This window comes from Chiloscyllium plagiosum, unplaced genomic scaffold (genome assembly GCF_037043375.1).
Source record: "Chiloscyllium plagiosum isolate Xiang-an unplaced genomic scaffold, Cpla_swu_hap1 HiC_scaffold_22, whole genome shotgun sequence".
Classification (NCBI taxonomy): domain Eukaryota; kingdom Metazoa; phylum Chordata; class Chondrichthyes; order Orectolobiformes; family Hemiscylliidae; genus Chiloscyllium; species Chiloscyllium plagiosum.
Genome location: NW_028270160.1, coordinates 46,102,276 through 46,116,799, shown reverse-complemented (window position 1 = coordinate 46,116,799; position 14,524 = coordinate 46,102,276). Strand labels below are relative to the sequence as shown.

The window sequence follows — 14,524 nt, the reverse complement described above, 5'->3', positions numbered from 1 at the left end:
GGCAGCTCATTCTATACATGCACCACCCTCTGCGTGAAAAAGTTGCTCCTTAAGTCCCTTCTAAAATTTTCCCCGTCACCCTAAACCTATGCCCTCTAGTTCTGGACTCCCCCACCCCAGGGAAAATACCTTGTCTATTTACCCTATCCATGCCCCTCATGATTTTGTACACCTCTATAAGGTCACCCCTCAGTCTCCGACGCTCCAGGGGAAATAGCCCCAGCCGATTCAGCCTCTCCCCATAGCTCAAATCCTCCAACCTTGGCAACATCCTTGTAAGAATCTTTTCTGAACCCTTTCAAGTTTCACAACATCCTTCTGATAGGAAGGAGACCAGAATTGCACGCAGTATTCTAAAGGGCATTTACGAATGGGCAATAAATAAGCCTTGGTGTACACATTGCAAAAACAAAATTATTTTAAAATGATTGTTTAAATACTTGGTGAACTTGTACTCATAATCTGATTAATCTATTGGCGAGTCATTGTTAAACAGTTTGTAATGCACCCAAGAGTCTATTCACAAAGTTTTAAAATATTTCACATGTTCTGGATTTTCCACCACGTTTGCCTTCCTTTCCTTCATCTCCAGCTTCAACTTCTCCATTCACTGCTGCAGGAAGAGAACATGAGAGAGAAACATCCCGGTTTCATTTTCAATCACTTGATAAATGAAGTCATTCTAAAAACATTTAAAGAGCCAACTTCTCCTTCTGCATTATAATTGAAATATAAGGTATGTAATTTTTCGCCCATCCCTACTTGCCCTTGAGAAGCAGTAATGAGCTGTCATCATGAACCTCTGCAGCCCAGGATTTTAAACACGCTGACATGGCAATGTAATTACATGTCAGGCTGGTATGTGACTGTCAGAGAAAATTACATGTAGCAGTATCCCATGAAGAGTGAGAGGGTGGAATCTTACCGAGACATTAAAATCCTGAAGGGATGGACAGACTAGCTGCGGGAACAATGTTCCCAATGTTGGATAAATCCAGAACTAGGGGTCACAGTCTAAGAATAATGGTTAAGTTATTCAGGACTGAGATGAGGAAGCCGTTCTTCATTCAGAGATTTGTGAACGTGTAGAATGCTCTACCATAGAAAGCCATTGAGGCCTGTTCGTTAGATATATTCAAGAAGGAACTGGGTGTATTCCTTGTGGCTAAAGGGATCAAGGAGTACACAGAGAAAGCGAGAGTGGGATACCATGATTGCATGATCAGCTGTGATCACATTGAATGTTGGTGCAGGCTTGAAGGCCAAATGGGGCTGTTTAAGATGGTGCTGTTTAAGGAGCCTTGGGAGATTGCTACAATACTGTGCATCAGTTGTCAAGGGAGTGAATGTTTAAAGTGGTAGATGAAGTATCAATCAAACTGGCTAATTTGTCTTTAATTGTATTGAGTTTCTTAAATGTTGTTGGATCTGTACCAATGCAGACAATTTGAAAGTGTTCTATCACACTCCTGTCTTCTGTCTTTTATATAGAGAACAGGCTTCGAATAGTCAGGATGTAAATAACTCAATCGAAATCCTCATCTCTGGCCTGTTCTTGTTGCTATAGTATTTATATGGTTGCTTCAGTTAAATTTCAGATTAGTGGTTGTTGATGGTGGTGGATTCAGCAATGGTAATACCATTAACTGTCAAAAGGGAAATGGTTACTTTGTCACTGCACAAGTGCCAGGTAACAAGAGGCAATGTTTATTACCACTTACCAGTCCAAGCACAAAACTTGTCCAGTATTGCTGCACATGGGCACAGACGGTTCAATATCTGAGAACTACAATGGTACTGAACACTCTGCAATAATCAAACACCCACTTCTGTCTTATTTTGGAGGAATGCCATTTGGAAACTGAAGATGGTTGGGCTTAACACATTACCTGAGGACTTTGTGCAGCTATGTCCAGGATTGAGATAACTGGCCTCTAACAATTACAGATAAACACCAGGGATGATGGCAACAAGCAGACAATTCCCCCGATTCCCATTAACTTTTTAATTTTACTATTTTCCTTGATGCAGCAGCAAGACTGTCAGTCACTCATTGATGTTCAGGAGAAAGTAAAGACTGCAGATGCTGGAGATCAGAGTTGAGAACCTTTCCTGATGAAAGGTTTATACCTGAACCATTGATTCTCCTGCTCCTCGGATTCTGCCTAACCTCCTGTGCTTTCCAGCATCACACTCTCGACTCATTGATGCTCAGTTTGGATTTTGCCAGGGCCTAACTTCGTTACAGCCTTCATTACAAACATGGACAGAAGAGCGTGAACTCCCCTTTATTCATTCCAGTCCAACACCAGCTCCTCCACATCCAGAGGCATGGGGAGAGTCACTACTGTTAGCATCAAAGCAGCTTTCAATCTTGGATGATATCAAGAAACCCAAGCAAGGTAAGTCATTGTGAATCGGGGGTGGGAGCCTACACTTCATGGATTGGAATCAAGGCTGTAATGACAGCAAAGTAGTCTTGGTGGAAGATAAATGAAGTAGCATTGGACATGCCACTTGATAACATGGTCAATGACATTTTCATCAATCAACAATAGACTGATTGGACAGATCTGCTTGTTGTTGACCAGACAGTGGACATATCTGGACAGGGTCCATGTTTGTAATGAAGGCTGCAATGAAGTTAGGCCCTGACAAAATCCAAACTGAGCATCAATAAGTTGAGAGTATGGTGCTGAACACAAGTGTTATTGGAACTTAATGGGAGATAAAAGAATCGTAAATTAAAGATTTACCTAAGATTTAAAGCCTAACCTTTTTTCACTGTCATTTCCTCTTGTTCCTTCCTTTGTTTTTCAATCAAATCCATTTTTGCATCATATTCATCAGCTCGTAATTTCCATTCAACTCTGTTGTTCTGGAGTCCCTCATACATTGGTATGGTAGGTCCCAGTCTTATATCTGTGCTAAGAGAATGGCTTGTTCTGGAGAACAAGTGTTAGTGCTGTAATACTAGTTGGGATGTTGTCTGCATCCAGTGTATTCAGCCATTTCTTGATATCATGTTGAGTGAATCGAATTAGTTGAAGGTTGGAATCTCTGCTGGTGGGACTGCAGGCGAAGGTTCAAATGGTTATCACCTCAGCAGCTCAGATTGAAAAACGTGCCTTTTGCACTGGCATGCTTCTGTAATTTCTGGTTAGTTAATTGTTTAATTAGCTAACTGTCTACCATCCATCACAATGGATGGGGCAGGACTTTATCTGATCTGTATGTTGTGGGATTCCTGAGCTCAGTCTATAACATACATGGGAATAAAGCAAGAGGGTTCATTGGTTTCTTGGTTATAACAATACATTCCATGAAATGCCCTATGAACAACTGAGAAGCGAAGTGGAAATAGAAAGCAAGGGTGTTTAGCTTCTGCCTACATGTCAGTGGCAGCTCAGAAGACACAGATTGTTTGAACAAGAGGAAACAAGCAAGTTTTCTCTGAATGGAATTCAGTTTATTGTTTGGCAGTTTTTGAACAAGTTCTTGCTTTAAACAGGTCCCTGCAAATAACACTGATACAGTTGCTGAGTGTTATACATTTATATGGTTAGAGAATGGAAGACTCAAAGAGTTTTGGGATTGGACAAAACCCATTGCTGGTGGTTTAGTATGTCTCTGACTCTAAGTCTTAGAAAGTGAAATGGACCCTAAGGTTCTTTCCATAAACTTCAGGGAATTCAGTCTCCACATGAATTGTAATGTACCTAATAAGACTTTTCTAAACAATAATAGCGTGCATATAACTCTTCTGATTTATTGCCACACTGGCCCTTCATCCTCCCCACCCCCAATCAACGCTAAGTATTCCATCTCTTTCCTGGCACACTGCCCAAGTCACTCTCTACTCACCTATTACCCCCACCCGACTTAAACTGTCAACTTAACCCTACACGTCTCCTTTCACAGTCACTGTCAAAGTGTCTAGCTGTGCTGATGGACCTTTAAATATCAGAACGCAGCACACTGACCGCTAGAAAAGAGGTGCAGTTATACTTCCCCTGACAATCCTGCACCCCAGGAGAACAGTTAATTTTAGGTACTCAGCACATTTCTGCAGGAGCTAAGATTGGCTAGAAATGTGAAGCTGAATACTTAAAAAAAAGATTGGAGGGAGGTCCAGTCAACAGTGACTGCCACACCTCAGAATATCTGGGCCATTAGCTCAGTAACTTGACCTTCTTAACATGTTTGCCCTTTGGACTTCCATTTTATAGTTGATATGAGACTACAGTAAATTTAAAATAAAGCCACAAGTCCTGACTTCATCATTGCTAGATTGATAGTTTCCTTAACTCTTTTTTTAGAACAAAATAGGAATATGCCAATTCCACGAAATTAGTCATGAGTGCATTTAATGAACACGAGTCTTTTTGGAACTCAATGGGAGACAAAAGAATGGTAAATTAAAGATTTACCTAAGATTTAAATCCTAACCTTTTTTCACTGTCATTTCTTCTTGTTCCTTCCTTTGTTTTTCAATCAAAGCCATCTTTGCATCGTATTCATCAGCTCGTAATTTCCATTCAACTCTGTTGTTCTGGAGTCCCTCATACATTGGTGTTATTTCTTTGTGGAATCTTGAAAATTCCTGTAACAGGTGCCCAGCTAATAAATAATCAGTTTACTGATCATGTAATGTATTGAAGTTTTAATAACAAAATATATGATATAGTGGAAAGGTTCTTGTGGCACAGTGGTAGTGTCCCTTCCACTTAGCCAAAAGGTTTGGATCAAGTTCCACCTGCTTCAGAAATGTGTCAGAACATGTCTGAAAAATTTGACTAAATAACTATGTTTGCATATAAATGAAATGTAGTATAAACAATGACCTAGTATTGCTGGGTACTAAATAATCCTACATAAAACGTCGTCAGGATTCAGGCTGGCTTTATGAAGCAAAAGAGGTAACATTGCATACGATGTGCATTCTAGCAACACATGGGGAAGCTTTAGAGCAGTTTTGCCGGGAAATTATAGAAATTGTGTGAAAATTACAAAGAAGTGTGATTTTAATTATCTGCACATCTTTGGATTGTGGGAGGAAACCGGTGCACCTGCAGGAAATCCACAGACATACCCAGGGAGAATATGCAAACTCTACACAGGCAGCAGCCCAAGTCTGGGATTAAATCCAAGTGCTGTGAGGCAGCATTGCTAATCACCGAGCCACTGTGCTATCATTATATTATAATGTATTTCTAAATGTTCTGCTATTGTCATTCAGAATGGACTCTAATATTTTCCCAAACAGAAATACCGTGACTACCTAGTCAGGTCCACGCCCCCCCTACAACCCACCCTCCCATCCTGGCACCTTCCCCTGTCACCGCAGGAACTGCAAAATCTGCGCCCACACCTCCTCCCTCACCTCTATCCAAGGCCCGAAAGGAGCCTTCCACATCCATCAAAGTTTTACTCGCACATCCACTAATATCATTTATTGTATCCGTTGCTCTCGATGCAGTCTCCTCTTCATTGGGGAGACTGGGCACCTCCTAGCAGAGCGCTTTAGGAAACATCTCCCGGACACCCGCACCAATCAACCACACCACCCTGTGGCCCAACATTTCAACTCCCCCTCCCACTCTGCCTGGGACATGGAGGTCCTGGGCCTCCTTCACCACCGCTCCCTCACCACCCGACGCCTGGAGGAAGAATGCCTCATCTTCCGCCTCGGAACACTTCAACCCCAGGGCATTAATGTGGACTTCAACAGTTTCCTCATTTCCCCTTCCCCCCACCTCACCCTAGTTCCAAACTTCCAGCTCAGCACTGTCCCGATGACTTGACCTACTTGCCTATCTTCTTTTCCACTTATCCACTCCACCCTCCCCCCCGGCCTATCACCTTCATCCCCTCCCCCACTCACCTATTGTACTCTATGCTACTTTCTCCCCACCCCCACCCTCCTCTAGTTTATCTCTCCACGCTTCAGGCTCTCTGCCTTTATTCCTGATGAAGGCCTTTTGCCCGAAACTTTGATTTTACTGCTCCTCGGATGCTGCCTGAACTGCTGTGCTCTTCCAGCACCACTAATCCAGAAATATTAAACTGGCTGACATTTAGTTACATGTTTTATTATCTCCCTCCCTTTTGAATAAGTATGTAACATTCTGGTCCTCTGGGAATTTTCCAGAATGGAAGGTTTCTGAGAAAATTATGACCAGTGTGTCCACTATGTAGCTCTTGCTTCAATATCTTAAGACACAGCCCATCAGGTCCAGGGAACTTATTCCCCTTTGACCCACTTTGCTGTGGTTTTAATGTTTGTATACCCAGTCCCACTTTGGGTATCATTACCTATCTCATGAAAAAAATCAAAGGATCATGGAGACAGCCAATCTCTGCTGCAATCCCATAGCAACACTCCGAACAGGCAATAAAACTGATTGGTCAGAGAGGTCAGTGGGCGGCACGGTGGCACAGTGGTTAGCACTGCTGCCTCACAGCGCCAGAGACCGGGTTCAATTCCCCCCTCAGGCGATTGACTGTGTGGAGTTTGCACATTCTCCCCGTGTCTGCGTGGGTTTCCTCCGGGTGCTCCAGTTTCCTCCCACAGTCCAAAGATGTGCAGGTCAGGTAAATTGGCCATGCTAAATTGCCCATAGTGTTAGGTAAGGGGTAAATGTAGGGGTATGGGTGGGTTGCGCTTCGGCGGGGCGGTGTGGACTTGTTGGGCCGAAGGGCCTGTTTCCATACTGTAAGTAATCTAAATCTAAATCTAAGAACTAGGATTAACTGTTTTGTTGCATCTCCATGCCAACAATAGCCCAATCACTCAGCACCCTGTCCCTATCCTGTATGAGTTGGTGAGTTTTTATTTAAGCTAGTTTCTAACATCCTAGTCCTGATGAATGCAAGGTGAAATGCTTTTGACTAGTCACCTTTTAGCAGTTTTTAGTTGCTCTTAAGAGCTGGTATAAGTACAGTGGGTCACATGGCCTCTTTAGGTCTGTCACAATTTTACAATTCTATTTCAGACCAGATAGAGTATAAAACAGCCTTTGTACTTACTTTGTACACAAAGGTACACACAAAGTCGATGAAACCAACTTGTAACTTGGGGAGTTCATCTGCTTTATTTCTGTCCATCATTGGCTGTTTTAAAAAAAAGCCAGTTCTTTAAATATGTATATTTCCTTAGATTAAGTTCTATTGATTGATATAAAACACAATACTAAACTCTGCACCCTCAAAACTGTACAACAGCATTGCTACAGGAGTGAAATGTTCTTCACATTGAGTTCTCTGCTTCAAGGCAGGACCAACCCATTGTGTCACATGACACAATTTCACTTGCCCCTCCCCTACAGAAGGCAAGTCTGTGGCCAGCTGACGGGCACACAGGGAGACTGCCCTGCTTGGTACTACATGCTCTGGATGTTGGAAAATGGGATGGGAGGAAGTCCCACTCTCTGGAGTTACCAGATAGTCCGGGGATTTGTAGCAGCTCCCGCAGCTAGAGGCAAAAAAAAACTGTAGGTGCTGGAATCTAAAGTAGACAAGCAGGAGGCTGGAAGAACACAGCGAGGAAGGCAGCATCAGGAGGAGAAGTGAACGTTTTGAGGATGGTTATATCCGAAACGTTGACTTCTCCTCCTCCTGGTGCTGCCTGGGTTGTTCCAGCAACACCAGAGCTTGGCAGTGGTTCCTGTCGGTACTGCAGCCAGTCCCAGGATAATAGCATCTTGTGAGTGGAGGTGAGAGTGTTTACCCATTGTGTACAAATGGCACTTCCCAAAAATTGTTATTCCCCTTCTATCCTGTCCTGTTAATGGATGCCCACTACCATGTCAACTTTACCAAGACGTGTAATACATCTTTTATAAAGCTCAATTGACCCTTAGTTATTTCTGTATATTGGATAAATACATACTCTTCGTATTATGAGGGTCAGTACAGGATAAATAGGAAGATGATGAACTGGGCATCCATCCTACCTAATGCATCCCCACCCCTACTCCCCGAAAACACACCAAGCAGAGATATGTAAATTCAAGCTCACAATAGCCCCAATACTAGTGGCCCCAATTTCTTTCCATTATCTGCTGACCAGGCATTCCTCCTACACTTAGCAAGTGACATATCTCAGCAGGATTTACAAGTTGATACTCAGCCTGTTTGACTACACAGTGAACACACCTTCCTTGGCCATCAGGTACTGGAGTGGGATCTGAGCCCAGAGGCTTTGCTGCTAACTCAGTGATGCTATCTACTACGCCACCAGGATATCTTCCAGTGTACAGTTTTAAAAGTTTAACTGTCCCCAGTCAAATCTTTTTGTATATTATAAGACTAACTACCCAAATGTTAAGTTGACTTAATTTAGACATTCAAATCTTACGATAGGTTGTTGCTGTAAAACTGTTCGTTCCAGATCGCCCTGTTCCCAGAATTCATTAGCAACCATAAGTGCAACCTAGAATGAAAACACTTTATGAAAGACAAGTGGAGAAAAATATTGAATTGCCAATTTGAAGATATAGTACAAGGAGTAGTCTTCCATGGCTTTAACCAACTGGGAGAAGTGCTACAATCGGATGCCGCCTGACCGGCTGTGCTTTTCCAGCACCACACTCTACGGCTTTAATCAAGTCTTGCATTGCAAACAAAAGGCAGGATAAGTCAAAATAGTGCACAGATGTGCTTGATATGCAATTTTAAGACCATTTAAAATTTACATAAAGTTATTTGACTACTTTTCTAAATGTGAAGAGCTGAAAGCATGAATTTCTCCTTTAAAAACCGAAAGACACTCAATTTCAGTAAAATAGACTTTGACAAACCACAGATGCATTTGTTTATAAACAATTAGAAATAACAAAATGCATCATTCAAGTATTTGGAAGCTACACCACCACAAAATTAGACAGCTCTTTATCCATATAACTTTGTCTAAATTATAAAAAGATTTGTGAAATGTCAGTGATTCTATGAAAATCTATAAAGTGAGACAATTGTTGTTTTGAATTTTCTTCTATCATGAATTTTCCCAAAGACACTGACATCCATCCAATCAACGACAGACATTAAAACACTTGAGAGAAGAGTAAACATTAAAATATTGGGGAATTTGAAAACAAAATGAATGTGAGTACTTTTCCAAATACATTTTTTTAATGCTGGAATTCCCAGTACAAATCAGTTAATCATGTAAGCAACTTTACTAACAACTTAAAACATAATACTTTGTTCCCATTGTCTGTTCAAACTTATGCAATTGTTTGAAGAAGTGTGTAATATCACCCGAATAGAGGTTAAGATTGGTATTTTTTGCTTACCTTGCTTTGTACTTCCCATGGCTTAGTAATGGCTGACAAGTCACATCCTGTCATCATCATTGCCCTGCGACAGGATGGAAAGGTGTTAGGCTGATAAAAAAAAAGCCATTATTTTTAAATTATTTTTAATAACAAAAATAAATAAAGAGTAAAATACATACATAACAATTTCCTTTTTGGTTGGATCAGAAGAAATATACTTTATTGCTTCTTCTTCAGTCTCTGATTTTTCAACATAGTCTACAATTTTCTGAAACATTGTCCTTTTCCTATAAATATTTCAAAAAATATATTGTTGAAATAATCTGTTTTTCAATCCAGCTCCATTTAATGTGTGTCTCCGCTAAGGATGACAGTGTGCGGTATAGACTTCTTTAAATCATAGAGTCACTAGGTTAGGGAAGAAAAGCATTCTGCTCATCAGGTATAAGCCAGCTCTCTGTAGAGCAATCAAGTCAATCGTACTCGCCTACTTGATTATTTTAGTTCTGCAAACTTATTCCACTCAAATCCCCCATTCAGTTCTCTTTTGTAAACAGTGATCATTTCTGATTTCATCATCCTCATTGGCAGTGAGTTACAGATCATTACCATTTGCTCAATAAAAAGAAATCCATCCACACAACCCTCCCCCAGTCCCTCCCCCCTTCTCCTCCCCCCCCGTTCTCCTTTGCCAAAACTTGAGGTTTGTATCCCTTTATTCTTGTACCATCGGCTAAAAGGAGCAGCTTTCCCTTTGCCTGGCTTATCTAAATCGGGCATTGGCTTGTGCACATGTACCACATCTCCCCTCAGCTTCCGGTGCTATGTGCTACACTACAGCTAATGACTGTTAATCACTGTCACCCTTGTTATTGGGCAGAGCTGCTGTCTACTCACTGTAGTCCAAGACGAACTTCATCCCCCATTCTATCAGGTTTTCTGGTTTTGTCAATGTTGCTGAAGCCCAGCATTGCTGTGAGCTGTAGAGGCAGGGGTATGCCATTTAGTGCCTTAAAGCCTGTCTTGCCATTCAGTGAGACCATTGCTGCTCTGCAACCTAACAACAAATTTACCAATTTCAGTTTTGAATTACACAATTGATTTAGTATCAATTGCTATTTGAGGAAGCGTTCTACCATCCTTTGTATGTTTAAGTGTTTCCTAATGCCACTACAGAACAGTCTGGTTCGAATTTTTTTTAAGAGTCTATGCCATTCCCCAACCCCACTCATTCATCCCAATCCCAGGCTTCCCAATCAGAAGGAACGGTTTCTCTCTGTGTGTATCCTATTTGTTCCCCTTAATATCTCAAACATTGATGAAAACTCTTTAACCTATACATTCCAAATTATAAACTCTAGTTTATGAAATCTTTTATCATGATTCAGTCTTTACAATACAGCTATCACTGCAAGAGAGCTACTCTGCACTCCCTCCAAGGCCAATCCATCCTTCCCAAGGTGTAGTGCCAGAACTGCTCACAGCACTTCAAATGTGGTCCAACTTGAGTTTTAGAATCTTGTCTTCAACCTGCTTCTATTCTATTCCCTAAACCTAAGAGTCAGTGCTCCTTACCTTTTAATATTGTTCATACTTCTGTGAAATCCATCTTCATCATACCTTCTAAATTTCTCATATCTCTTCTTATAGCTCATGAGCTCTACACAGATCAGTCTTGTTGCTCCTTTGTGAATCGATTCTCACATTACACCAGAGTTTGTAAACCACGCTTTAAATCCCACATCTTAGCCACTTTGAAAAATGCTTAATTCCACCTCAGTCAATTTGCCCACTTTTCTGCTACCTCGACCTCTCCCTCACTAACCTGAGTATAGGCCATAAGCATCTCCAAACTGTTCCAAATCTTGGGAATGGTTCATTATTTAGCTGTCAATCCATTGTTCAGAGTATTTTGTCATCCTCAGGATCATTCACAAGAGTTTTTTTAAAGTCAAAAAAATACAATATTCCACAATGTCCCGTCATCTGAAGATGTAGCTTTTGCACCACCTCATCTAAAGCAAGAACAGGTAATAGAAATGAACACTTACTTGAAATACAAGGCCAAGTCAGTAGCAATTATCGCAACTTCCATTAAATGGACGACGGTTTCATATTGACGTTGATTCAGGTTCTGAAAAATGTTTAAGCTCTGCCATTGTAAACAGAATGGGAAATCAGTAATATTAAAATGTAAATTCACTAAATTGTTTTAAAGATTCTTCTAAATTACTCAGTAGTCTTGGTGTACTGACCTCATCCTGAAGTAATGTTTTACTGTATTCAAGGTGATGCCTTTCCAAAATCGAAGACCCATGTAATTTTGCTAAAGCTGCTTGTGATCTGTGGAGGAGCTTTATTTTAGTTGTATGGTTTAGATTTTAAAATATGCTTTCTAGCTGCTGATATTGTTCATCAGTAAATAAATAGAATATCCCTGGCAAAGATCATGACTGAGTGTTTGGAAGAATGGACTTAGAAGCTTTTATCTGGAAATTGTGCTAAGAATAATAGTGAGGATATCAACACTCACTGTTATAGAGGAATAAATTGGAAAAACAACCTCTCGCATCAACATGCGGTGAATTAAACACAAATTAGGAGGTTGTCCTGATTCTCCAAGCTTTGCTGTATGGATACCTCACCCATAAGCTCATCTTGAAATAAGTATAATGCATGAAATTAAATTAAAATAAATATTCTAACTTTACATTTCCTGTTTACATTCTATATTCATTAGTAGAGATTCTTTGATGTAATTCATTTTGTATGTATTCACGGGATGTGGGTGTAATGGGCTCTGCCCATATTTATTGCCCATCCCTAATTGCTCAGAGTCCACCACATTGCTGTTGGTCTGGAGTCCCACGTCGGCCAGACCAGGTAAAGACAGGAGATCTCCTTCCTAAAAGACCGGATAAGCTTTGCTCAACAATCAACAAAGGTATGGCGGTCATTGGACTCTTAATTTCCAGATTTTTATCAAATTCAAATTCCACCATCTGCCATGGCAGGATTTGAATCCAAGTCCCCACCATTGTACCCAGGACAAAAACAGAAATTGCTGGTGAAACTCAGCAGGTCTGGCAGTATCTGTGGGGAGAAAGCAAAATTAATGATTCAAGTCTGGTCACCCTTCATCAGAACAGATGTAATCAGAGCAGAGGTATCAGAACAGTACCTGACCTCTGGATTAATAGTCTAGCAATAATACAACTATTATTGCTAGTAATTACTGAAGAAATCTGATAAAGAATAGCTATTGTGTTCTTATTTGTTATCATATTTATCTGTACTTACAAAGAAATTTTTGTGTAGATTTTGGGTGGGCACTAAATCACTTGTGTATTTCTGCACCACCCCCCCCCCACCTCACCGAATCCTAAATCCTAGACTGAACTATGTTCAGCTGCTTCACCAATGGTCTTTCTTTTACCCTATTGACAAATGTGGGGCTGTTTACAGGGTTCAGTTCCATTCGCAATTCCCCAGATAATGAAGCAGCCCACATTGTAATGCAGCAAGATCTGCACAACGTAAGATAAGTACAAATAATCCTTGTGCCACGCAAGTGTCAGCTCATGGCTAATTATAATAATGGAGAGTGTAACCATCTTCCATTACAATCTTGGAATCACCCACAATCAACATCCTGGAGATTATTATTAACCAAAAACTGAACTGCACCAGTCACAAGCAGTGGCAGCTAAAGCAGGCTGGGGTTTGGCAGTTCATCTCGTGACGTCATCACACTCTGAGCTTGTCTCGTAGGTAGTTAAGTACTCTGTAATGCCAGGATGGGTTCAATTCTAAGAACACTTAAGAAGGACAAGAAACCCTTCTAATTGGCACACTATCCTATAGTTTAAATGTCCGCTCCCTCCACCTTTTGTGCAATGCAGAGTCATGTGTGATATCTCTGTCATAGACAGCATCAAGTCACTCACGTCTGGCAGCATCCGTAAGGAGAGAAAAGAGCTGACATTTTGAGTCTAACTGACCCTTTGTCAAAGGTGACAAAGGGTCAGTTAGACTCGAAACGTCAGCTCTTTTCTCTCCTTACAGATGCTGCCAGACCTGCTGAGATTTTCCAGCATTTTCTTTTTGGGTTTCAGATTCCAGCATCCGCAGTAATTTGCTCCTATCAAGTCACTCAGATGTATTTCAGTTTCTGTTGTGTCACGAACACAGACTAACATCCTTTGTCAATCAACTTTTTTTTTACGATGTTGTTTAACAATGTGATAATGGCTAGATACTAGTTTTTGAGAGAGAGATATTGACCAGGAAACCAAGAATAACTCCCCTGATCATCTTCGAATGAAGCTACGGGATTTTAACATCCACCTGAACAGCTTAATATCTGAAAGACGGTACCTTCACCAGTGCAGTGCTTCCTCAGTATCCCACTGGACTGTCAGTCTGGGTTTTTTTGTGTTCAGGCCCTGGGACTGGGCCTCAAACCTAGGAGCAGCTAGTTCAGAAGTGAGGGAGTGAGGTGGAGTTGATATTCCAACAGCATCTTCCAAACCCGTACGTTCTACCATCATGAGGGGCAAGGGCTGCAGCCACATGACAACACCAGATCCTTCAAGATCTACCTCCAAATCACATACCATCTTTGTGTGGAAATACATCACCGTTCCTTCACTGTTGTTGACTTACATTTGAGGAACTGCTCATCTAATAGCGCTCTGCAACTGCAGCCATTCACGGAATACACCGCCATCACATTTGCAAGGAAAATAGAAGTTACCCAATAAATAGTTTTATTATCAACACTCACATCTCAAGAATGAATTCTTAAAATCCACTTACTTTAACTGGTATAAATTATTGGTGCCTCGGTGATCAATATCATGACAAAATGCTGCTGTAATCATAGCGAAAGCTTCAAGATCCGTGTAGTACTTCTTTATTTTACCTGTCTGCAGAGTGGATTTGAACGTTTAAAAAACACAACGACCGCTACATAAAACTAATTTTTTTTTTAATAGTTGTGTGTTGAAATGACCACCCCGATCCATTTGAAACACTGTATCATACCATGAGAAGTGTAAACATAGTTTGCCCCACATTGAATCCATGGCGCCAGTTGTGGTAGGTAATATCACGGTAACCTTTTCTGACAGTGTACATCCATCGGGTCAATACCTGTTGCAAAACGTAGAGCATTTCATTTAAGGTGTTCAGTGACATAAAAAGACAAGTGGCCTACAATTTCAGGCACACCAATCCTGGCTGTG

General features: G+C 41.0%; 1 protein-coding gene across 2 annotated transcripts in view; it reads right to left on the bottom strand.

Moving 5' to 3' along the window:
* Window positions 1–485: 485 nt before the first annotated feature.
* Window positions 486–14,524, bottom strand: part of pde6c (phosphodiesterase 6C, cGMP-specific, cone, alpha prime) — a 73,710-nt gene continuing 59,671 nt past the window's right edge. Inside the window, exons 13-22 of one of the 2 annotated variants that reach the window (XM_087999007.1) lie at window positions 14,325–14,432; window positions 14,097–14,206; window positions 11,534–11,621; window positions 11,330–11,430; window positions 9,458–9,565; window positions 9,297–9,360; window positions 8,360–8,434; window positions 7,030–7,113; window positions 4,450–4,603; window positions 486–613 (exon numbers count right to left, since the gene is read on the bottom strand). In XM_087999007.1, the coding sequence (XP_087855133.1) occupies window positions 531–613; window positions 4,450–4,603; window positions 7,030–7,113; window positions 8,360–8,434; window positions 9,297–9,360; window positions 9,458–9,565; window positions 11,330–11,430; window positions 11,534–11,621; window positions 14,097–14,206; window positions 14,325–14,432 (975 nt within the window). In that variant the 3' untranslated portion in view covers window positions 486–530. The remainder of the gene's footprint in view (window positions 614–4,449; window positions 4,604–7,029; window positions 7,114–8,359; window positions 8,435–9,296; window positions 9,361–9,457; window positions 9,566–11,329; window positions 11,431–11,533; window positions 11,622–14,096; window positions 14,207–14,324; window positions 14,433–14,524) is intronic. The other variant, XM_087999008.1, reaches the window with a different exon arrangement.